The 24,725-nt window shown below is 61.8% G+C and overlaps 1 protein-coding gene across 1 annotated transcript in view; it reads left to right on the top strand.

Annotated features, from left to right (window-relative positions):
- GLIS1 (GLIS family zinc finger 1) overlaps positions 1–23,847 on the top strand; it is a 220,128-nt gene extending 196,281 nt beyond the window's left edge. The window contains exons 5-11 of the mRNA XM_036446838.2: positions 4,994–5,155; positions 9,402–9,512; positions 12,598–12,733; positions 15,618–15,771; positions 20,134–20,312; positions 20,898–21,065; positions 23,370–23,847. Of these exons, the coding sequence (XP_036302731.1) occupies positions 4,994–5,155; positions 9,402–9,512; positions 12,598–12,733; positions 15,618–15,771; positions 20,134–20,312; positions 20,898–21,065; positions 23,370–23,527 (1,068 nt within the window). The 3' untranslated portion in view covers positions 23,528–23,847. The remainder of the gene's footprint in view (positions 1–4,993; positions 5,156–9,401; positions 9,513–12,597; positions 12,734–15,617; positions 15,772–20,133; positions 20,313–20,897; positions 21,066–23,369) is intronic.
- The last annotated feature ends 878 nt before the right edge of the window (positions 23,848–24,725 follow it).

The following is a 24,725-nucleotide window of genomic DNA, read 5'->3' as shown; positions in this document are numbered from 1 at the left end:
GGCTCGGAAGGCAGAGTTTGACATCGATCCAGTGCCCGGGCCTCCCCCAGCCAGAGCTTGAATCTGGGCTCTGAAGGGGAAGAAGGTGCCCGCTCCCCGGCTCCGGGATGGCTCCCCCTGTCTTTCATCTCCTGCCCTGGGTTCTGTGAGCTGCACGCAGCAGTAATGGATTGCAGCGGACTTTTTTCCAATTAGGTTCTGACTCTCCCCTGCCTGTCACTGTAACTCCAGATGGTCTAGGACTTCACGGTTCCCAGGGTATTTCCCCCCATTATTTTCATCTTCTTCGGTAACACGCCCCACATGTGGGAGCCGGCCCTCTCCAGCCCCTGTGCCCCGTGTCTCAGCGGGTTTCCTGCTCCGCTGTGCCGCCCCGGTCCTCCTTTCGGGCGGTGGCATTGCCTCTCTCCGGGGCCAGGCGGAAGGAGGCGGCCTCCTTTCCTGCGTTGGCTCTGCATGTCATGGGCCTGGCCCTCGCCTGGGAAGGGAAGCGGGTGGTAGCCCGTTTGGAAATCGGTAACGGCCCGTAAGATCCAGCCTTGTATTGGTGCTTTCTATGGGGTCCCTAAGGCGGTGCCAGAGTGGGCAGGCCACATGTGGACAGCTTTGCACACTCCTCGGACCTGATGCCAGATTCCAGCTCAGCCACTTCCTGGCTGTGTGGCCGGGGGCCAGCGATGTCACCTTCCGGAGCCTTGGTTTCCTCATCTGCAGATGGGCCTGGGAGAGAGCCTCACCGGCAGGGCGAGCCCCCACAGCCCCCGCCCCTGAGAGGTGCTGGGAGGGTGTCACCCAGCCACTTACATCACCCACATTCCCCCCAGTGTCACCTTGGGTAGATTGTAATGTGCACACACGTTAAGGTAAATAATGGAAACCTGACACCCTTTCTTTGTTTCTGGACTGTCAAGTCTCCCTTCTGTTTTGTTCCGCCTCCCTGGGTCCCCCCCACCCACAGTAGCCACCCCTGTTACCCCTGGCACGGCCACACAAGTCTGTCGTGTGTTTGATTATTGGAGCCTGTGCATTGCAAATCCACCCCGAACAAGAGGTGTTTCTTTGGATGGGCACAGATGGCATGAGGGCCCTGGGCCACGGGATGCCACGTGTACCGTGGAGTTCACAGAGAGCATCCCACACACACACACACACACACACACACACACACACTCCTGGGCACAGGTGTGCCCTGTTACAGATGAGGAACCTGGGCTCTGACAACTGAGATGAACTTGCCAGGGCATCCAGTTGGGAAGCGTGGAGGCCAGACTGGCATCCAGACAGCTCTGCTGCTAAAGCACAGCAGTGTGGGAGGGGGAGGGGACGGCCCCGCCCCCAGAGGGGCACTGGGACAGACCGTAGGTGCACGTCTTTGGTCTGGACACCTGATGCCATGTGGGTGTGGGTGGGGAGGGGAGGAGGTGGACAGCGGCTGGTGCCGCCACTGCGTGAGCAGTGCTGTAGGAGTGGACCGGGTGGATGAGAGGAGCAGGGGGCTAGTGTGAAAGGTGTTTAAGAGGTGGCATCGCCCTGATCTGGCGGCAGGTTGGGTGCAGGGGCCTGGGAGGGGGAACAGGCTCCTGGCTCAGGGGGAAGGTGGCAGGTCAGGACTGGAGTCCCCTAAATGAAGAGCTTAGGTCACCCCACTTGCTGGGCCACATGAGGGATGCACAGGATGGTTCCTGTAGAGTCTTTTGACATCATGACCCATGGGTGTGAATGGAGGGAGCCCCAAACTCCATTTCCACTCCCACCTCTTCTCTCCCTGCCTCCTCCACTCTGGCTCAGCGGAACGCGCACCTCCTTTTCTGCCTCCTGTGTTCCCCCTCCCGCCCCCATCCCCACCCCCGTTTGTCTAACCACCGATGGGAGCCTTTTTTCTGCCAAGGGCCATTGGGTATTTATAACATCATTTGCTTAATATAATTCACTTGATATAAATGTATGTTGCTATGAAAAAAGCTCCTATGTTTATTGAATTTTGAGTCCTGCCTGGGGTTGCCTTGGCAGGCTGGACCAAATGACTTCTCGGGCTAATACGGCCTGTGGGCAGACATTCCCCACCCCTGGTCTAAGCCCTGCCCAGGCAGCAAGGCCCTGCTCCTCCAAAGAGGTTTTAGTGGCCGCCTGGGCTCGCCAGCTGGTAGCCCTGTGATCGGCCCATTCTTAGGTCTTAATACATTCTCTCTTGTTTTGTGGTCTTTGCTGCCCTAAAGTCTCAGCCCCCAGCTGCCAAGGGGCAGCTGAGTGAGGCAGGAGGATATGAATCAATGAGCAAAAACATGAGAGGTTAGTGAGTGGGGGAAAGAAGTGGGCGGGTGGAAAGATGCAGGGGTGCATGACAGGAGTGAGGAGGGCATGTGATGAGGTTGGGGGACATAGAGGGGAGTGAACCAAAGACTTTTAGTGCCACAGCTGGTCCAGCGTTGCTGCCTCATGCTGGAGATCGATGGGTCACTTCTTTCTAGAGAAGATGGCAGGTCAGACTGCGGCTTAGTCCAGGCTTCGTACCCTCTGGCATAGTGGGAGCATTCCCCTCCCTGCCCCCTGCGTACAGATACCCAGCCCTTGCAATTGGCCGGGAGGGGTGGGGGGAGGACCATCCCAGGAGGTCTGTCTGCAGGGTTGCACACCTGGGCACTGACAGCAGGGAGGAAGGGCCTGTCCAGGGCAAAACCTGCCCTATGACCTCAGGGGGCAGGGGTGGGAGAAGAATGCCAGGAAGGCCCGCCCCGTGGTGCAGCCCCCATGGCAGCATCATTACACCCTGAGTCACAGTGGCCTTGCCTGAGGGGCCCATCCTCCACCCCCTACAGGGAAACTGAGGCCCAAGACCAGGGATGTGCCTGTTGGCTCCATTTCTGTTCCAAGACCCACATTTCCATCTGTACCCCCATAACACAACAATGGTGGGGCCCTCTCTCTGATGTCCACGCAGCCCCCACACAGCTGATGAACGGAGCTCCTGCAAACCATTCCCACTCCAAAAGTCTGCCTCGCTCTCATTGGACATGGAGGCTGCTCCTGGGGGCGTTAGGGCAGACCAGTCAATGGCTTCTGTTCGTTAGCTCTGTGGTCAGTGAAACCTGAGGTGAGCGAGGACAGCTCAGGTCTGGCTGGGGAATAAGGGGAGGGGTTAAGGAGTAAGGAGTGGAAACAGGACATGGGAGCCCATCATGTGACACATGCCCCCTCCACTGGGCAGAGGGGCAACAGGCCTGGGCGTGGCCACCCAGGCAGAATGCCACTCACTACTTACTTGCCCTGTGACCTTAAATGATAGTTACAGCAACAATATTGGGCAGGAACTTGGTGTCAAGATAAGCACTTCCTGTGCGTTATTTCATTCATCCATGTTTGGTAGAACTCACCTAATTTTATGGACAAGGAAACCGAGGTCCAAGGAATTGGAGGGACTTGCTTGGGATCGTACACAAGTGGAGCCGCCAAGTCCAAGCCCAGGTCAATCCACCCGGAGTCTGTGCTGTAACCATGGTGCTGGTGCCCCTGCCCCCACCTCAGTTCCTGACCGAGGGGAGGAGTACTTGTCACACAGGCCGAGGAGAGGACGGAGATGGGGCAAGCGGCAGCATCCGGCTGAGCAGAGCCAGCACACAGGGTGCTCAACCCAGGAATGTTCCTGCTCTCATCCCTGGTAGCCCATCCGTACGGTTGTGGAATGGCGAGGGCAGCAGGGAGCACACCCCCCCAGGGCCCTGGCGTGACTGGGATACTGGCCCTGAGGGGCGTTGTTCTGCCAGAGGTCCCTGCAGTGTCCTCACCCAGAGCAGCCCCAATGAGCAGCACCCTTTTCCACCTGCTGCTACCTCTGATTCTGCCTAGAGAGACAGCCCCCCTCCTTCCCAAATCAGAACAGCCTGCTTCTTATACCCCACCTGCAACTCCGCTCCAGGAAGTATCGGGGGCAGGACAAGTCATGGGCACAGGCACTGGTATGGGGTACCCTGATGAACATGGAGGGAGGAAGTGCGCCCACAAGGGCACATGCACCCCCAGGTCCTGGCATCCCTATTCTTACCCCCATTGGATGGCATGTGTAACCTACCCTTTGCTCCCTGGTTGAGGTGCCAGTCCTGCCCTCAGGAACCCTCATCCTGGAAACGTAGAGAGCAGACCACAGTGAGGGTGCAGGGAAAACCTAACCCACGGATGCAGGGTGTGGCCAGGGAGGGGCCGGGCGGTGGTAAGGTTGAGCAGAGGGAGCAGATGTCTGCTGAGTGGAGGCAGGAAAGAAAGGGTCCCGGCAAGGGAACAGCTCAGCCTGGCCTGGGGCGTGCTGTTCAGGACAGTTCTGTGGACCCTCCCTGTGGCTGCAGCATGGCACCTGGGATATGCAGATGAGAGCAGTGCCAGACGACCATGAACAAGCTACAGATCCAGGGCTTTTGAAAACTGTATGGATTAAATTGTCAGTGAGTAGGGAGGGAAGGTGTGTGAGGAGGGGCTCAGGCTTGGTCTGGGAACAACCGTGCTGGGACAGAGGGCTTACAAACCCTGGGTGGGGAGGAGATGACATACCGATCTTCAGAGTCAAGTCTCCCCCTCCCCCCAAACCCAGAGAAATCACACAGCACCTTGGTCACTTCCCATGCAGGCTGCTGGTCAGACAGACCAGCCCAGCCCTGTGCTGGGGGAGGCCGAGGCAGAGAGAGCCCAGATGTGGGTCCTCTTCCCAGGAGGGCGGAGCCCGGGGAGGTACGCACATCGTTGGAGCAGAACACACGGCCACAGCTGTCCTGGAGGTGGAGGCGGCTCAGAGGTGGCACCCATGGTGTCCTGGGCATTGCTCAGGGCTCAGCCGGGATTGAATGGGGCGAATGTATCAGTGTTGGCATGGCTGACTGTGTGTTTCACCCAGCACATACTGCCCCCCACTTGGTAGCGCCCTCCATCCCCAGGCAGGAGGGTGCCACCTCATTGGGAGCGGGGGCCCCCGGGGCTGCAGAGCACCCCTCACCAGCCTCTCCCACAGTTTGAAGGCTGCAGCAAGGCCTTCTCGCGGCTGGAAAACCTCAAGATCCACCTGCGGAGCCACACAGGCGAGAAGCCATACCTGTGCCAGCACCCGGGCTGTCAGAAGGCCTTCAGCAACTCCAGCGACCGCGCCAAGCACCAGCGCACCCACCTCGACACGGTAGGCCCCAGGGAGGGGGGAAGGGGGAGTGGGGGGACGTGCACACTCCCACACTTGTCTGAGGCAGGTGGGAGCCGGGGCCTGCAGAAACCCCACCTTCATCCTGGAGCCCGACTGACGTTTGGGCAGGAGGACAGTTCGGGGAGAGAGGGAAGTCCCATCATTAGAGGGTGTGCTGAGTCCCCGGCCTCTGTCCACTAGTGATCACCCATCTCCCACTGTGACAGCCCGAGGTGTCTCTGGACATTGCCCAGTGTCCTGGGGAGGAGACCGTGAAGTCTCCCCTACTTCGCTATCTCCTCCCCAGGACACGTGGCAATGTTCTCACCACTGTGGGTTCTGCCGGGACACCAGCGTCCCTGCACCTCCCGAGGGAGAGGTGGGCTCGCCATCCCACGTCCTGTCGCCAGGCCTGAGTGATCGGCCACCCCCAGCGCAGGCCCTCCCTGCTCCTCCCACCCCACTCCCTCTGCGGAGACAGGCTGTTCTTTACCCCTGGAGCCCAGTGGGTGAGGAGTTGAGGTGAACAGGGCCCAAGACGCCAGCCCCTGGAATAGTGACCAGACCAAGGTGCCTGTCCGTCACCTCCTTTCCCTTGTCTGTGCCAGACAGTGGGGTAACCTGCCGTCCAAGCATGCGCTCTGTGCCCACAGCGGCACTCGGCGGTCCAGAGAGCCCTCCCTATGGCCTCCCCTGATGGCACTGAAGGCCAGTCAGGGGCCTCTAACCCGTCCTCCAGGTGAGGGAAGGGGGCTCTGGGAGCGTCAGTGCCTGCTCAGCGGGAAAGACTCAGGGGCGAGCCTCATATAGCCTCGCAGGGCCTGTGTGAGGGGGCTCACAAAGCCTGGGAGGACCCCAGCCAATGCATGCCGCAGAAGGCGGGTCTGCAGCCAGAGTCGACGTCGGGGCCTCCTGCCTGTGTCCCTGCTCTTCATGCACATGTTTGGGGAACTCTGCAGATGGGGGGCCGGGAGACCTGAGTGGCTGTCCGGCTCAGCCTGTTCAGGGCACAGGTGTGCAGATGAGGAAACAGAGGCCCAGAGGGCAGCCAGCCCCTCTGGGGTAAGCTGGAGGCCATAAGGTGGCAGAGGTCAGAGCGGGGTCCTTTTGGTCCAAGCCCGTTCTTTTATAGCTGGGAAAACTAAGACCCAAAAAAGGATGGAGGATGCCAGAAAATAGCAGGGTCATGTTTGGGTCCAGGCGGGACCCAGGCAGCATGTCCTACACATTTCCCCTCACCCCATTATCACACAAACCTTCCCCTACAAGGTGGGGTCCATGATCCCCATTTTGCAAAGAAACAGAGACTCGGGGAGATGGAGGCATTGACCGTCACCCAGAAGCTAAGTGGCAGAGCTGGGATGCAGCCCACGTCTCTCTTACTCCACGCCCAGTGCCCTGTTGGGGCAGCAGGGTGCCTTGTTGGAGCTGAGCAGACAGGACGAGGCTAAGAAGAGCCCTGTCCCCAACCTGAACCCGACCCCCCACCACCTCCCTCTCAGGCTGCCCTGACAGGCTGTGTTGGGGACATGCAGGGAGGGAGGGGTGCTAGCAGCCCCCCTGCTGTCATTACCTTCTCCTAGGCCTAGCCCTTGCCCTTGGGGCCCAGCCAGGCCCCTGGTTACATCTCCCAGAGGTCACAGGCAGTCCCAGTAGCCCAGGCCTCTCTGCACCCCCCTCCCAGGCCTGGCAGTGTCCCTCCAGGCCTCTCGGGGTCACCCACCCTGACTTACCCCCTTCTCCCTCCCTCTGCACTGCATTTCCTGGACCCAGCCCTGAAGCAACAGGCCTCTGGCCCCCACTTGGCGTGTGAACAGCTCGGGGCTAGGCCAGGTCAGGCCCCGAATGAGCCCCTTTCCCGGCCTTCATTGCTCCAGAGGGTCCTGGGGAATCCCTGGAGGCACAGCCACCAAGCCCGGCCCCTGCCTGTGCCCATCCCCTCGTAAACATCGCGAGCAGCTCCGCAGGGCGAGGCTGCTTCCCCAGCACCTGAGGTTCGGAGCCCAGAGGGTCAGCCTGTGAGTCTGGATCTTCTTTCTAGAGGAAACCGGGTCCTGTCCCCGCCTCCCCTCTGGCCCCAGAGAGCATGGATTCTCCCTGCGGGCAGGAAAGTGGTGGGACAGCCTGGAGAGGACCCGCCTGGGTCCTCACCCTGGGGTCCACGGATGCCCCCTCTCCTCTTTGGGCCTTAGTGTCCTCAACCCCCAGCCTTGCCAGAGAGAGATGGGAATCGACGGCAGTGATGGGTGTTTAGCCTGATGCACCGTCCACACTGCCAATGTGAGTCCCTCCTCTCCTGTCCTATGACGCCCTGACAGAATGCTGGCCAAATCCGGCTGTGTCCCAGGCACCCAGAGTACAGACTCCCTCAGTAAGCCACTGTCCTACTCTGGCCTCAGTTTCGCTATCGGCAAGGCGGGCTGGTCGCCTCCTTTGCCAACCACTGGACCGTTCAGGGCTGCAGATCGACAGGCATCACAGCCTCCACCTGCGTTTCCTCATCTGCGGAGCGGGGAGGCTTCTCCCAGGGCGAGTGTGAGCCTGGAGGAGGGGGGCGGCAGGTGCTCCCGGGGCCTGTGGGAGGGCGCTGGCTCAGGAGCGCGGGCAGGAGGCACTGTGAGCGGCACCACTCCTCCTCCCAGCAGACCGAGAGCCCGCGTGCGGACCCAGCTTCGGAGCCGCAGCCGGGTCTCCAGGCCTGGGACTCGGCTGCCGCAGGGCACGCGCAGGGTTTCCTGAGGGCGCGTGGGGGAGCCGGGCCGGGGGAATGTTCTGCACACGTCAGGCCCTGGAAAAACAATCAGGGAGATGGGCCTGGTGCCCTCTTTCCGGCAAGTGTGCTGCACACACGGAGCTCTGTTTGTTTGCTTTTTGACAAAAGCGTGTGGATCTGTATCAGCATCCCCGAGGGACGGGGCCCGGAGCCCGGCAGAGCAGAGAGCAAGAGAGAGAGACTCGGGATGGCTGAGGCCCATGAGAGAGGGCTGTGTGTGTCTATGCCTATGTCAGGTGGGGGTCAAGCCTATGGAAAGGGCCCTGTGTCTGCCTGTCTGTCTGCATGTGCATGCATGTCTGCATCTGTGAGGTTGTGGGGGGTGTGGGGGTCTGAGGAGGACTGTCTCCCTCCCACCCCATACCTTCCTTTCAGCAAGGCCAGCTGCTCACTGCCCTGTCTCTCTTTTTGCTCTCCTCCATTTCTTTAACTGGCAACTCTCCGTGGCAGCACCAAGGTATGGTTGTCTCTGCTTTCCTCTCCCCACGAGGTGGGTCCGAGGCCAGTCAGCCTCACCGGGTCCAGAGGGCAGGGTCACCTTGTGGGTCGGTGGGCGTAGCAATTCCTGATACATAATCCACCTCTTGCATCCACCAAACTTCCTCTTGACCCCCTACCAACACCGGAGGTCCAAGGACCTTGAGAAGTCAGAGCCACTGGATGTGTTAAAAAAAGGGAAGCCGGGGGAGTTCGAGCTCAGTGGCCGCTGGAGTCCCCAAGCAGGGTGCTGTGGAGGCCTCATGGGAGAGCCAGAATCCAGTGATGCCCACAGAGCCCTGCCCTGGTCCGTCTTGGGAACAAGGCTGGGCAAGCCCAGCAGCACAGGTGGACAGTGCCTCTGTGGGAAGCTTGGGGGAGGAGGTAGAAGGAGAGTCGAGGAGGGCTCGGAGGGAGGTGATGGGAGCCAGAGGCGGGGCAGCAGAAGGAGTGAAGACATAAGCAGGGCCCACGTGACAAAGGGTTTTTGTGGCCAGAGATGGGCTGTGTCCAGGGCACCAGAGGGTCATGGAAGGTTTGGAAGAGCAGGGCCAGTTCTGTGGGGGGAGGTTGGAGGCACAGAGAGCAGGTGGGGTCCAGGGGGGAACCAGGGGAGGCCATGGGCATGGATTTGTTCAGGGAGAGCGATGGGAGCCCTGAGGGTAAGGGGCACAAAGGGCGCAGGTGCTCAGCCGCCCCAGGTCTGTGTCTGAGACCCACTTCCCTCCTGGCCTCCCGTGATGGTCGGGGAAGGACCAGAGGCAGTCTGGGGACTCTGGCACCACTGCCAGGGTAGTCAGCTGCTCCTAGCCAGGGGCCCTGCCATATCCCAGCTGATACCATGACCGTGCCCCCTTCCCCATGCTGTCCCTCTTTGGGCCAGGCATGAGCCTGCAGCCTGCCCCTCGCCAGCCATCCTCCCCCCACAGGCCACACAGCAGGACCTGGGCCTGGCGGTGGCCCCTCGCTCACCCACTCTGCTCTCTGATGTTGCAGAAGCCATACGCCTGTCAGATCCCCGGCTGCTCCAAGCGCTACACGGACCCCAGCTCCCTCCGCAAGCACGTGAAGGCCCATTCGGCCAAAGAGCAGCAGGTGCGTAAGAAGGTAAGACGGCCTCTGCTGCAGGCCCCGCTCTGCAGACACCTCCTGGCCTCCCAGCCCCATGTCCAGCCTCACGCAGGAGCCAGCACCCCACGTGTGCATTCACCCTTCCACCCACCAAGGATGCTGCTGTCCATCGCCCACCCTCTGCTCACACCCCCCAACCCCGAACATACGTCCTCACCCCCTGCCAGCCAGACAGACCACCCCACTCCTCTCATCCCTCTGCCCACGCACTGTGGCTCACTTGTTAAACATTTGACGTCAGGCACTGTGTAGGGCTCGAAGATGCAAAAAATGGAAAACCACGGTCCCCATCTTTAGTGGGGACCCGGTGGATGGCGGACGGACAGACAGACAGAGTGAATTCAGTGTAGTTTAATAAAGCCTGCAGAAGGGGCATACTGAGAATAGTCAGGGGCACAAACGAGGGGGCCTTCGCCGGTCAGGGTGGGAACCGGAGGGTCTCAGAAAAAATCACACCAGGAGCAGGGGTGTGAGGTCCGGAGCCAGCCTGCCGGGCTCTCCCCACTACCTGTGGCCTTGGCCACGTTTCTTAGTACCTTCCCCCTTCATGCTCCTCGGCTGTCCAGTAGGGCAATTTGAGGACCTGCTTCCCTGGGTGGCCACATACACCTGGAGGGTTTAGAACAGCCCAGGGCAGAGGAGCACCAGGGTCAGAGCTGGAGGGGCAGCCGGGAGGGTGGTGCGGCTGACCAGGGCAGAGAAGCTACGGAAGAAGCGGGTTTGCAGGAGAAAGCAGTGGGTTCTGTTTGGGACAAGGAGTGTGCGAACTGCTGAGGGGCCCCGAACAGCGGAAGGGACCGGGCCGTGACTTGGGGGGGTTTTACCCACACTGTGTACTGTGCTCCTGGGGCATGGGAGTGGGCACACTTGCGAGCCAGGGAGGGTATGGGGCGAAGAGAAACATCAGGGCCCAGTCCGGGGATGTCGGTGTGACTGAGCGGGAAGAGCCATTCGCTTGCTCAGCAGGATTTAGGGAGCACCCCTGTCTCATAGCTGTCCTCAGAGCTCCGGGTGCGGCCGTGGATAGAGCAGAGACAGGCCTGGAGACCGGAGAAGCACAGGCTGCTTTAGGCATGGGCTGGGGGTGCGGAGACTGGGTGCTGGATGGAGCAAGCAGTGGGAGAGACGGTCGTGGGGAGACAGCCGGGCTTGAGGCGTTGGTTTTCCTCCTGCAGGCAGCGGGGCCAGAAGCAGGAGAGCAGGGAAGGGTCATGGTCAAAGCAGGCGCCTTGAGCTCAGGGGTGAAAAACACCACATTCCCAGGAATGGAGGGCGACTTAACTTCAACCCCGGGTCTGGGGCTTCGTGGACTGTGTCTCCTTTGGGCCTAGGGAGTGGGCACTGTTCTTCCCATTTTAGAGATGTATTTAGACATGGAGGCTCGGAGAGTTCACAGATCTGCCCAGCGTTGTGCAGCGTGGGAGTGGCAGAGCCAGGGTCTGAGCTCTCTCCACCCCTCTCCTGTGAGGGGCCTGAGTGGGGACAGGGACTGATGCTCTGTCCCCCCGCGGCCTGGTGCCCGAGGTCCCGAATCCTGCCCTGGTTTTCCCAGGCCCCATGCTTGGCTCACACCGGGCCCCAGGGACCCGGAGCCTCGAGCTGCAAACCTCCCAACAATAAGCATCCATTTCGAGCCATCGGGGATGATGTATCTTTCTGGGTAAGGCGACCCTTGTATTATGACAGCTCCTTGGCAGCCCTGCTGCGTTTCAGAGAGAATTAGAAATGCTTTTCTCCCTTAATTCTCCTCTCCCGCTGCTCCTAATCCGATCGACATTGCGGTCTGCGAGGCATGCTCGGGCCCTCCTTTGCCAGAAACTTAATTTACATGGAAAACAGCTGCTGGGTCAAGGAGCCGAGAGCCCACTGGGAGGCTGGGCATGCCTTCCCCAGACCTGGGTGCTGGCCCTTCTGGGCTGAGAGGGTGGGAGAGCCCTCAGGCTGATTCTCAGCCACAGAGCGACGTGAGGCACGGCTCTCGCTTTCTCCTGGTTGGGCCTGTCCTTGGTAAAATGAGGATTTGGACGAGTCTGTCTTCAGGGTTCTCAGAGTCGGGCCTTGGGACTTCTTGGGAGAAGGGGCCCTTCCCGTCCAGGTGCATGCCCACTCCTCACCCAGGGTCCCTAGGGCCCCACTCAGCCCCGCCCCGGCCCCACCTGGAGAGGCGCCAGGCGCTAGTCTGTCTTCAAGGGACAGCTGAGGGTCGTTGGCCAAAGACCTGCCAGCCCAGCCTTGCTCTGAGGCAGTGAGCTCAGGGCCCAGTAGGGGTTGAGTGCCCACGGTGGGACCCTGTGGGACACAGCCAGCTGCTGTCAGCTAGCCCTTCACACAGCACGTGCAGCAGTGTGCTTGCACCATCATGTGTTGGTCCTCACAGCGGCCGGGGCGAGGGGATTATTGTTGCTACAGACAGGGGACAGGAGAGCCAGAGAGGCTGTTGGCCCAATGTTCGCAGGGAAGATGAGGAGATGGAGGAGGATGTGAATCCAGGTCTCCTGTCCCTGCCCCTGGACTATTTCCACTGAGTCTATGCCAAGAAAAGAAAAATGGTGGTGGCGGTGTAGGCAGGTGGGAATCACTGGACGTACGACTGACTCTATTTCACTCCCACTTCGCCCCTTCGCTCTGTGGCAGCTACAGAACGTGCTCCGGGGGGTCCCAGCTGCGCTGTTGACACCCATCCTAATGTTGGTGCCGAGGCAAGACCCCTTCCCATGACCCGCCTAGGAATCTCCCACCAACTTCCTTCCCCTCCCTGCCCGTGGGGGCAGACTTGTAAGGTGGTCTGATCTCTCCCAGCCTGCCCAGCGCTCACGTAAACATTCCCCGTCAAAATCCTTGCCCGGTCAGTCTCGTCTTAGCATCTGCTTCTCACGCCTGAACTAGCACAACCTTCTGAGGGACACAGTCAGCTCCATTTTACAAATGAGGGAATGAGGCACCGTGAGGTGAAGGGTCCTGCCCTGGGGCCACCATCCTTCCCGCCCTATCCCCCACAGCGAGGCTGCTGGGGGCCGGCGGTCTCGTGCTAACACCCTCTCGCCCTGTGCTTGCTCCCCAGCTGCACACGGGCCCTGACGCCGAGGCCGACGTCCTGACGGAGTGCCTGGCCCTGCAGCAGCTCCACGCGTCCGCACAGCTGGCGGCCGGCGGCGACGGGAAGGGGGGCCGAGCCCTGGGCCAGGAGCTGCTGCCAGGTATGCGTGCTGGGAGGCAGGGCCAGGCTCACAGCCCCGAGGGCCCCTCCCTGCTGCCCAGCCCCACAGGAAGACAGCGATGCTGTGTGGGACCACGGGGCGATATTGGCATGGCTTCCTTCACACTCGTCTGTGGCTTCCGTTGCCCAGGGGAGGAAGCCGGGCTCCTCTCAGCCTGGTCTCCACGGCCTCTCAACTTAGGGGCTCCTGGCGCCTCCTGACACCCCCCCCCCCCACTTGGCATACTGGATGCAGTTTCCTGAACACCCTGTGCTCCCTCTTTCCTCAGAGCCGGGTACACACTTCACCAGCCACCCCTCGCCTCCTCTCCACCAAGGCAGCCCCTGCCCTTCCTTCAGGACCTGCCTTAGTCAGGCCGGAAGCCCATGCACTCCCCCCGGACTCTGTGCTCAGAGGAGAGCCCAGGCTGTGTGAGGGTGGCCACGTGGCTGCAGTCACTCCAGCTCACTGCTAACTCTGTGGCCAGAGATGCCCTCAAGCCTCTGGGTCCCCAAGGGTCCTCTGGGCAGGCTCAGAGCCTCTGGTCCCCCAAGGCCGCCTGCAGGGCCCACCCCATGGCCACCAGCCACGGGCAGGTCTCAGCCACCGGCAGGTCTCAGGCCCAGCAGGAGCTCCTGGCCGCTTGCTGGGACTCCAGCCTGAACAAGGCAGTGTGGCCTGTGGCTTCCAGCTGACAACGTAGCACTCTCCGCTCCACACCCCCCTGCTTCCCCCAACACCCCCCACCCCCCCACCCCCCGCCCCAGAAACCACAGGATCAGAGCAGCAAGCTCTTCCCACCTTCTGGGATTTCTTGAATTACTCCAACCGTTTTAAACATTTTTTTATTTTCCAAATTTTTATTCTTTCCTCTCCGAATTGAAGTAGCAGCAGATTTGAAACTGTCAGAGCGCTTAGTGTGTGAGCAGACAGCCATACACACAAGTGTTAACTGACGTAAACCTCAACAGGCACGTGGTTTTCCAGCCTGGAGTGCGTCTGGGGAGAGGCCTGGACAGCCCCGTGGCGTCCCCCCTCCCTGCCCATCACGATGCCCTCTCCCTTCCCGGGGAGGAAATGGTTCTTGTGAAGCCGAGCCGCTCTCTGCTGAGGTCCCATCACCAGTAAACGTCAGAGGCTGGTACCCGGGCCTTCTGGTTCAGGCTGTGCCCTTACCCACCTTGTCTGCCGCTTCCGGCTGCTAAGCCACACCTTGCCAAACTGAGCACCTAGGGTGTGCCAGGCCCCATGCTGGTCCTGACCTCCAGCAGCTTCTCGGGCAGCGGGGAGGGAAGGACCAGCCAGGCAGACCCAGGAGTCCTGGTCTCCTAAGCTCGGCCCCAGGCTCCGCTGCAGGCGCCGGCAGATGCCTGAAGCACAGTGGGGAACAGATGTTAGGGCCAGAGGTGAGGCACTCAGGGCTGATGATTGATGACGCTGATTTACAGCCTGAAGTGGTGCATTTTGGGGGAGAGGCCTGGCGAGCCCCAGGGCTCCCCACTCTCCCTGCCCATCACGATGTGGTGATCCCCTCATTTCCATCCACTGTCTGGTCACATGTTCAACATGCCTCATTCATGAGCTCGTCCTCAGGAGGCGGGGCCCCCGGGGACCCGGACGGAGGCTGGGGAAGCAGGGGGAGAGGTTGGGATGGAAGAGTCCCGAAGAGGGGTGAAGGCGAGGGAGGTGCTGGGGAGGGGGACATTGAATGGTCCTTGTCGGACTCCTGGAAGCCCCTGCGAGCTTGTCTCTCAGCAGAAGGACCTGTGGTCTCCATGGGGAACCTCAGCGGCTTCTCCGGGGGGCCGCGTTAGCAGACCCGGGCAGGGAGGACGTGAGAAGCGTGAGGCCAGCGTGGCTGAGGGAGAGGGTGCAGGATTTATCAGGATGCGAGGCCTTCCAAGCTATCAGGCCCCCAAATGGGTTCAAGATGGCAGTGAGCATGGTGAGCAGAGCAGGGCCAAGCCAGCGCCGTCCACAGAACCCCCTCCAGGGCCGTCCTGGCGGAGCTGGGGAAGGAGGTGAGGGCGAGCGAGGCGGTGGGGGGTGGACAACGGCATCACTGCCGGGGAGCAGCGGCCCCTCCGACGGGCAGGGTAAGGACACGGGCAAGAGGCAGCGGGCCCTCAGGAGCCCCTTCGGAGCCGGGCCTCCGCCAGCCCACAGGGCAGCCCGCACCTGAGGCGTCCCCGCCAGAACCGGAGCTGGAGCTGGCTTCACATGACTTTCCTTTGCCGTCACCTGGGAGAGCAGGTGCGCAGTGTCCGGCCTGCTCACCCTCCGTGGCGTCCTTTCTCGGAGGTCCCCGGGCCAGCCCGCCGTCCGCTAGCACAGCGGTCCTCTCTTTGGACATCCGGGTTCTGCTCCCACATCTCCGGATGGTCCATTGCCTCACAGCCTCTGGCCGGTAGAAGGCAGGGCCACGCCCTGAGCCACAGCCTGCTTCTCTCCAGTCCAGGAGCCCTGTTCCGCTTCTGGGGCTACACAGGCACCAGAGCAAGCCCCTTCTTTCCCCGAGTAGCCTGGAGGGTGGAGGCAGCTGCTCCACCCTGTCCTCCTGTCCTCCTGTCCCCATACACACACACACACACACACACACACACACACACACACACTCTCTCACCTGGATGCCCAGGCCTCTGACAGCCCTCATCAGGCCTCTGCTCCAGGGTAGGCCTCAGCTCCGCACACAGCCCCTCAAGAAGCCAGGGCACGAGCAGAGCAGCGTGGACCCCTCCTCTCCTTGTTTGGGCCCCTAACCTGTGGCCACAGCCTGGCTGGTTTCCTTCTCTCTCCCCGTAAGCAGGTGCACAGCTACGGGGTTGTCCACAGCCGTCTCTAGGGAGTGGCCGAAGCCCCGAGATATCTGTCTGCTTCCCTGCAGGCTTGTATCCTGGCTCCATCGCCCCCCAGGATGGGCTCGCACCCGGCCTCCTGCCCCCCACGCACGACGTCCCTTCCAGGCACCACCCACTGGAAGCCACCACCGGTCCCCACCATCTGTCCCCTCTGCCCACGGCCGAGAGCACCAGGGACGGGTATGTACCAAGCCAGCCCCTCCCAGCTGGTGAGCGGCACCTGCATCGGGGGCTGGTGCGGGCAGGCGCCCCTCACAATAAGTGGTTGTTACTGAGGGAAGTAGCCAGCGCTTAGGCAGCACTCAGCTATGTGCTACGTCTGTGTCAAACTCGTCTGTGTCAAGCTCATTCCGGGCGCGATCTCATTGGCATCTCCCAGTAGCCCTCCCAGACCGAGGGAATGGCACCTGGGCTTCTCGATGCCTCTCTCCTCTCCCGTGGGGGTGTCCTGCCTCCCTCGGCTTTTCCTCTGGCTCGCACTGTGCATTTGGTGAGCAGACTGCCCACCGCCCACTCCAAGATGCCCACTGGGCCTCGCCCCCACTCTGGACGGTGCAGCTGGGACCCACGGCAGGTCCTGCAGGCTGCCCAGGAGCCCTCAGGGCAGGGCCACTGCAGGGAGGGGCGGCCTCTTCCTGCAATCAGTGCAGTTCCCCTGGGGCCACTTAATCAGCTGGAAATGGTGAATGTGCTAATTGCTGGCCCCCAACGCTACCAAAGCCTGCTTTCCTTGCCCTGCCTCCCGCCTCCCGCCTCCCTGCCACGTTTGCTTATCTCCAGCAGGAATTGATCCAGTTGCCCCCCAGGGCCCGCTCCAGAGCTTCCGCCTCCCCTGTCCTCCCTCCCTCCCCCCCAGGCCACAGTCTTGGCCAACTTGTGCCTGGGCTGACCTGGCTTTATCACCAAATTTGTTGTCCGGGGCTCCTCAGGCGACTCACTCGCCCTTTTGTTCTAAATCCACGTAAGCCCCTGGTGTGGGCAGGCCCTGCGGCACCGACCCCAGCCTGGGGGAGCTCCTATGAGGAGGGGACGGACGGGCACAGGCCTGAGGGATGGGCCACACAGACATGTGCGTGAGGGAAGGCAGAGGAGAACCCAGTGTGGTGGGGAGGCCGGCAGGAAGGCACCTGGCGGTGGTGCTCGCTGGGCCTCTGGGTTACAAAGGAGCTGGCTGAGGAAGGAGTCTAGGGAAGGGGCAGCACGTGTGAAGGCCACGCGTGGTGAGAGCCTGGTGTGTCCTGAGACACTGGGATCTCCGTGGGGGCCAACAGGCTCCGGAGAGAGGTCACAGGGTGGCGGGACACTGTGTGATGGTGCGACCAGGAAGCGGTCAGGGCTGGGGAGGAGGCCTGCAGCGCGAGCTAGGGTAAGGTGACCAGACGTCCCACTTTTGGCGGACAGTCCCGATTTTTAACAATTTGTCCCACGTCCCGTGGTGTTTTAAAAGAGTCCCAATTTGTGGAAAGATTCAAATTGTTAAAAATCGGGACTGTCCCACCAAAAGTGGGACGTCTGGTCACCTTAAGCTAGGGTGCCGGAGCAACATCGGGTGTGGGTGGTGGCCACTGAGCAGGGCTGTGGGTGGGCAGGGAGGCATTAGTGACCTGGAACAAGCCGGATGTAGGGAAACGCTGGCTGTGGAGAGAAGAGGGCCATCTGAGGACCCCCCACCCCCCGAGGGGGGGGCAGAGGTGCCGTGCAGGGAGCCAGGGCAGACTGTGGTGGTGAGGGCACGGACAGCCACAGAGAGGCAGCCGGACAGGGCCCTGACGGCCTGAGTTCCTTCTCTGTGAAGGGAACGTTCGGTCCTCCCTGGGGGAGGGCAAGACCTCTGCATGTGCTGACACCATCTGTGTCACTGGGCACCGCGTCCAGGCCACTAGCCCCACCCGCCGGCCCGGCCACCTGCTCACCCACCAGCTAGCCCAGAGCATCGCCCGCCAAAGCAAAATAAACCACGGAGGCCTTTCCCACCCGGGCATGTGCGCTCTGCTCTGCCTCATCCATCACCTGCCTGCCGCCTGTATAAGTGCCCGTCAGGAATTCCCGCGATGGAGGCAGAGTGATGACAAGCCCGCGACAGACCCCCGGCTCGCCCGCCCGCCCACCCACCCGGGCCTGCGGGAGCCCGGGCTCCAGTCACCCCAGTCGCCGGGCGCCCAGGCTCCTCCGGCTGCCGCTGCGGGAGAGGGGCCCTCAGCCTGACACCAGGCCCGGCCCAGCTTGAATGGGTTTCTTTTTCCAGCCCCGAGAGGAGGCGGGGGAAGGCCTGCAGCCTCCCCTTCCTGCCAAAATCAACAGGGAAGGCCCCCAGCGGCTCCCCAGGGGTTTGCTGGGACGTTTAAGGGCCGGACAGAATTATCTGATTCACTCAGGAATACGCTGAGAGGGCCCGGCTTCATGACCAAATGTATTTATCCTGGCTCAGGGAAGACGCCGAATAGGGTGGTATTCTACCCCGGCCCCGGACGAGGTATGAAGCCCTGCGTCTGCCAGGCCAGTGAGGTTTCCTATTAATTTTTATAGGTTCCAATTGGAGCAAAACCTATTTGATTTAGGAGCCATTGGCATGACTCAGAAGAGGCGCTCCAGAGGATCTGTTTCCTTTTAAAGGGCTCAGGTAGAGCCGCGTAGCCTCGCCCTCGCGTCTGCTGTGGGGAGAGCCGCGTTCTGTTTCATGTCACTGGCTGTGAAGGTGGCGAGTGTGGGTCCATGGCAGGTGTGAGGCAGGAAACACAAACGTGGGAAACGCGTGTTTGTTCCCCTTCAGGCCTGGCTCTCCTTCGTTCCGCAGTGCCGCCCATCAGGGTTTTGTGGCTGAGCAATTCAGACACGCGTGTATTAGTGCTTCCCAGCTGTTCGCTGCCCGCCAGGCCAGGACTGAGCACCAGGGACAGAGGACTGGGTCCGGGCCCTCCCGCAGGAGGGGGGCCAGCAGGAAATCAGGGGAGAGCTGGAGTGTGGGGACCAGGCTGGCGTGAGCCTCAGACAGACAGCACCACCCAGCGGGCCCATGGGAGGACCCACCCTGCAGCCACACCTCGGCCCGTCTCAGCCTGAGAACCGGTTAGGACCCAGTGGTCGGCAGTCTGCGGCTCTCGAGCCGTGATTTGCCGCTCTGTTGACTAATGAACTTGCCGACCACTGCGTAAGGCCTTACTCTTACCCAGAAGTTTTGACTTCAGGTTAAAGACATTAGTACATTATTTAAATGTCTTTTAAGTGTTATTCCCTAAGGCAGTGGCCGGCAAACTCAGTCCACAGAGCAGCAAACCTCGGCTCGAGAGACACATGTGGCTCGCAAGCTGCAGTTTGCCGACCACTGGGTTAGGAGAGCACACACCTGGCACAGACCCTCAGTTTATGGAGCACAGTGGGGCCGGGCCTCCAGCCGGCCATGGCAGTTCCTCCCTGGGCCGTGATGAGGACCCAGTTCATCGGCAGGTGGAGGCAAGAGTGTCCCTGCAGGTGTCAGATGCGGGGCTGGGGACCCAGGCGCAGTGCGAGGCCGCCCTGCTGCTGCCCTCAGAGCACCCACAGTGCTGGGCTGGACCCGGGGTGGGGGCGGCGCAGTGGGGGACAGTGACGCAGTGACGGCAGGAGGCCCTCACTGAAGGGGCAGCTAGGACCCGGCAGAGCTGCAGACATGGAGCCACCGGCCTCTTCCCCTGCTTCCTCAGAGGCACGGATCTGTCCCGCCAACACCTCGCGCCCGGAGGGCGGGCCAGGGCGGCACGTGAGTCCGGGAGAGATGTCGGGGACAGACAGGAGGCCACTTAGCGCGGGAACAAGGCCCACCTGCTGGTCTCCTTCCCCTCGTCTCACAACGAGATGGTTCACGAGTGGCCAGCCACGTACCTGCCGTCGTCCCGGTGCTTGGCCTGCATTGCTTTATCCATGTCGTTCTCCCCGTACCTACGGCAGTGCCGTGTGGCCGGACTAGCCCAGGCAACCTCTCTGAGCCTTGGTTTCCGATCTGTGAGGACACAGGCGGGAGGCGAAGGCAGTGAGCGCACTGTCAGTGCCGTGGGGGGTCTCCTGGGCTTTCGTGGCGGCTGCTCCCGCTCCAGGCGCCGCAGCGGCTCGCAGTCGGTGTCAGGACCTGCAGGGGAGGCGGCCCTGAGCCCTGGGTCAGGAGCCGCAGTGTGTCACGCAGGGGACACAGCAGCCACGGGGGGAACCGAGGCCCAGAGGCATCCGGCCTCTTGCCCAAAGTCACGTGGCCAGTGAGGCCGAGGAGGCTGCGAACACAGCTCTGTCCCCCCCGAAGGTCGTGCTCCTTGCTGTCGGTCCCAAACACCAGACGGCAGCTTTCCTTTACTGACTCCTTTGGGCTCTGATGCTTACGAGGTCTGAGATTTAATTCCAGTTTAAACACAATCAGAAATGAAATCTTCCTCTCTAACCGTACTGTCCCCGGTAGAGCAGGCCATCTAGTGAGCTCACCATTGCTGGAGGGAAGCAGGCAGCAGTGGCCGTGCCTTGGGCCCCCCTACCCCACCCCTGAGCCCATCCTGCTCACGCTGCCTCTGTGTTCTCCAGGTTGGGGCCTGGCCTCCTCTCGCCCATGGTCAGCCCGCTGAAGGGGCTTGGGCCACCGCCGCTGCCACCGTCCTCCCAGAGCCATTCTCCGGGCGGCCAGCCCTTCCCCACGCTCCCCAGCAAGCCACCCTACCCGCCCTTCCAGAGCCCTCCGCCCCCGCCTCTGCCCAGCCCCCAAGGTAAGTGCCGGCTGCGGCCCCTCCTGTCCACACACGGACTCCTGCTGGGTGCCCAAGAGGGTGGGACCACATGGACTCCCGCTAGGTGCCCGAAGATGGGACCCCGAACCGGGGGAGGCGCGGGGTAACAGTGACAGCAGGCACTGAGGCCTCACCGGAGAAGCCAGAGTCAGGGACTCGACAGTAGACTCTTCCTGGAGGAAGTTTGTGCTGAGGGTGAAAGCCAGCTGGTTCCATCGATAAGGCTCTCCCAGCAGAGGGAGCACACCTGCTGCTGGATGCCCGGGTGTCTCAGAGGAGAAGGGGGAAGGAAGTGCCAGCAGTGCCCTTGGCAGAGCACTCCTCAGCCACCGACAATGCAGGTGCAGCCACAGGAGGCCCAGGCGCCCCTCCCTCTGGGCAGGGCAGAGCTGGCACCTCTCCACCGGGGACTCCCCTCTCTCAGTCACACCCTCATGCCTGTTCAGGAAGCATTTGGGGGGCCGGGAGGGGGGGGGCTGAGAGCTACACAGCGCAGCAGAGACCTTCCCCTCCCACCTGGGCATGTTCCTTGGCTGATGCAGTCCTTGCTGCCTCCCTCTGCAGGGTACCAGGGCAGCTTCCACGCCATCCAGAACTGCTTCCCCTATGGCGACTGCTACCGGGCAGCGGAGCCAGCAGCCAGTGGGGACGCACTGGCAGGGGAGGCCCCTGGTTTCAACCCCCTGCGGCCCAACGGCTACCACGGCCTCAGTGCAGCCTTACCTGCCACAGGTAAGCCCCACCCACATGGCTCCCTCCCCCGAACGCCGGCCACAGCCCGGCCCTGTGCTGGGTGCTTATGCCCATTGTCCCACAGCCTTGGGACACCCCCCTGGGCAGAGTCATCTCCGCTTGCAGAGGGGAAATTGAAGCTTAGCGAGTTCCCAGGACCCCACAGAATAGGGACATGCACCCTGCCCGACCCAAAGTCACTTCCTCCACAGCCTCCCACGGCTCATTTGTGCCTGGACTGACAGGTTTCTGAAGACGCAGAAGAATCAGACGAGCTCACAGTCTAGTTGATGTTCCCTTTAAATATTTACTGTACACCTACTGTGTGTGTGTGTGTGTGTGTGTGTGTGTGTGTGTAGTGGGGGGCACAGTGGTGGGCCTGGGGATCCAGCATGGATGAGAGAAACACTGATCTGTTTAACCGATGAGGAAACGAAGGCCCAGGGGGACCCCACTGCTAGGAAGGGACAGAGCCTGGGGTCATGCTTGCTCTTGTGCTGCGCGTGTCCCTTCAGGGCTCTGGGGCTCCCCCAGGTAATGGCCTTGGCTGGGGTGAGAGGGCAGGGCGGTGGGAGCCCAAGGCACAGACCAGCTGGTCCAGTCCTGGTCAGCGCAGGGCACAGAGGGTGAGTTCTCCAAGCCAAGCCCCACCCAGATCAGCCAGGGCCCAGGTCCTGCTGGAAGCTACAAGGCCTGGGCAGGATGTGGGGATCCCAAGACAGAGGGAGCCTGAGACCTTGTCCCAGAGGCCCCTTGTAGGCATAAAGTCACAGGGACAAGCACCGAGGCCGCAGAAGAGCAAACACAAAGCTGTGGGACCGTGTTTTCCATTCACACGCATGCTCCCGTGTCTGCATATGTCTTATTTTTTATGTGTCCATGAAACCCATCTGTGTGCATATGCACAAGGAGCTGGCATAGGTAAGTTCTAGGCAGTGTGAGCCCCATGAGTGTGTAAGGAGCTTGCAGAACACGTGCTCATGTGTGCACACACGTGCTCACATCATGCTTGTGCTGGTGTTCATTCCCATCTGTGTGCCCATCATGTGACCCCCCCTCTCCATCCATGCATACACTCATGTGTTCTCTATCCCATAATTCCATCTGTGTGTACAGACTGTGTTTATATATGGTGTAAGTACCTCTGGGGTGGGCACATGTCACATACATGCTGTAGGCTTATGTGTACCCAGTCACAGGGTGTGTGTGTGCCATGTTTGTACCCATGTGGGTTGATATGTGATTAGGCACTGGCCACTGGCCACTGGCCACAGCTCTCCTAGCTCTCACCCACCCATCCTCCACCAGCCTCCCACCAGCCCAAGGTGGGATTCCTTGGTGAGCAGCCAGGCCTGGAGTTCCGAGTGGCCGAGAGGCAGTGTCCATGCCCCCACAGCAAAGGAGGGGGTTCTTTCGCCTCCCCTGGCCCTGCTATCTGAGCGGCAGCCTCCTTTCCAGTGCCCATTCCAGACCCTGCCCACATCTCCTCTGCCGAGCTGAGCATAAGCATGCAAGGTTGAAAAAGGTGGCACCATGGGGCCTTGGGAATAGTTCAGCCTGAACCCATTGCACAAATGGGAAGACTGAGGCCCACCTGTCATAGGCTACAAACGTTCATGACAACAGCCCAGGCACAGAGCCCTTAGGGCAGGCGGGGCCTGGATAAGGCGACCTCTCCAGGCCCCTCCCATGCTGAGGGCCTTCCCGGGAGACAGCCTGTCCGATGGAAGATGGACCTGGGTCCACAGCCCGCCTCCCCCACTGAACTTGGGCAAGTGTCTTGCCGCTGGGCATTTCTTCAGCTCCGCAGTGGGACAGTGAGTCTCGTCCCCCAGGGCTGTTATGAAGCCGGAGTGATACGACCTCACCGAGCCCAGAGCAGGTGCCAGGGAGTGCCGGTCCCTTCCGTGGGCTCCTGTGTCGGGTGGAGGGACCTGAAACGGTGGGATGGGCGGGGTCCTTCTGCCAGGAGGGGACCAGCCCCTGCAGGCAAGAGCTGGGATACCCCGGCTTCTCTCCCTCCCTCCCCCCACCCCACATGCTGCCCCACAACCCAGCACTGGGTGAGCAATCCCCAAGCCAGCCTGTGCCTATCTCCCCAGCTGCCCTGGGCCCATTGGGAATACAAGGCTTAGGGCGCCCCTCCCCACCCTCTCTGGGAGGTCAGAGGGCTCAGACCAGGCCCTACTCAGGGGACACCAAGAGGAAGAGGGCCTGTAGGCAGGAGGGGGGCGGGGGTGGGAGCTGGGAAAAGATGACAAGGCAGCACCCCGAGTTCTCCAGCCAGACCCTGTGCCCACACAGGCTACGAGGCCCTGGCCGAGGCCCCGTGCCCCACGGCGCTGCCGCCACAGCCGCCAGAGGACGTCGTGCCCAGCGGCCCCGAGGACTGCAGCTTCTTCCCCAACGGGGCCTTCGACCACTGCCTCAGTCACATACCCTCCATCTATACCGACACCTGAGGCGGCCGCCCGCCGCCCGCCCTCCACCGCAGACGCTGCCTGGCCCACCGGTGTGTGTCCCGCCCTCCGCGCGCCGGCCTGAGCCGCAGACCGGAGCTCTGCACACTGGGTGCCGGTCCTCGCGCCCAGCTCCGGCCGGTGCGCGGAGGCGCGGGCAGGGTCCGCGGCTGTGCCGGTCCCTGACTGCGTCTTCCCGTTCTCTCCCCGATGGCTTTAAATCACAGACCTCGTGTATATAGAGTGTACAGGACTTGTTTTCCATTCTCCTGCCAGTTTTATATTTTTGGTTTTACAAGAAAAACATTAAAAACTGGAAATGAGACGTGGGGCCTGGCTCTGCTTCAGTGGCTCCCCCGAGGCTGGAGCAGGGGGAAGGCCCCGGGGTGTGAATGCAGCAGGTGTGGGGCTCGGAAGGCCACACGGAGACCCCCGGGGGCCCGTGGGGATGGTGGGGACAATGGGGATGGGTGCCTGAGTCGCGTGGCCCCTTATGTGCTGTGAGCCTCACTGACGCCAGCACTGGTCTCAGGCCTCAATGGAGGGCAGGCTTCTCCCCATCGGGGGGCGGAAGGACCAAGGCTGGGACTGAAACCGGAACCCAGATCCGTCTTTCCCAGACCTTTGCCACCTGCACAGACTTCCCTGGGAGGAAGACGAGCTCCAATTCCGGTGTGGCGTTGGGTGAACCAGGCGGGAAGGCAGGGCAGTCCTGAGCCCAAACAGCCTCCGAGGGCAGGCCAGGGCGGGAGGGGAGGAGGCCAGCTCTGAGGGCAGCAGGGCTCCCCTGGGGCTGTCGCCTTCCCTGCCTGCCTGCCTCCCCCTGGTCCAGCCCGAGGCCCGGGCAGTACCCAGGACAGTGCCCGCCTCCCTACCCCATCCTGAGGGCCACCTGGTAGGAAAAATCCCTCCAGGAAGATTCCTGCCTCGAAGCTGCTGAGAGCAACCGGACGAGGGAGCCCACATTACTGAGCACCTACTGTGCGCAGGCCCTGCCCCCAGCCCCTGACAGCCCTGAGGAGGGCTTTGGTTCCCCTCTCAGTAACACCTGCTGGGTTAGGGAGGCGAGGTGCGATGGAAAGATCTAGGCAACCCCTTCTTTATAGAGCGGGACCGAGGTCCAGAGGCCACCCGGGGACAGGACCGGCTGACGGAGGCCGTGCAGCACCTCGCTGTGGGGCCCGGCTCTGCCAGTCCTGCG

Source organism: Pipistrellus kuhlii, unplaced genomic scaffold, assembly GCF_014108245.1.
Source record: "Pipistrellus kuhlii isolate mPipKuh1 unplaced genomic scaffold, mPipKuh1.p scaffold_m20_p_2, whole genome shotgun sequence".
Classification (NCBI taxonomy): domain Eukaryota; kingdom Metazoa; phylum Chordata; class Mammalia; order Chiroptera; family Vespertilionidae; genus Pipistrellus; species Pipistrellus kuhlii.
Note: the sequence above shows the minus strand (reverse complement) of the source record. Positions and strands in the feature narration are given on the sequence as shown.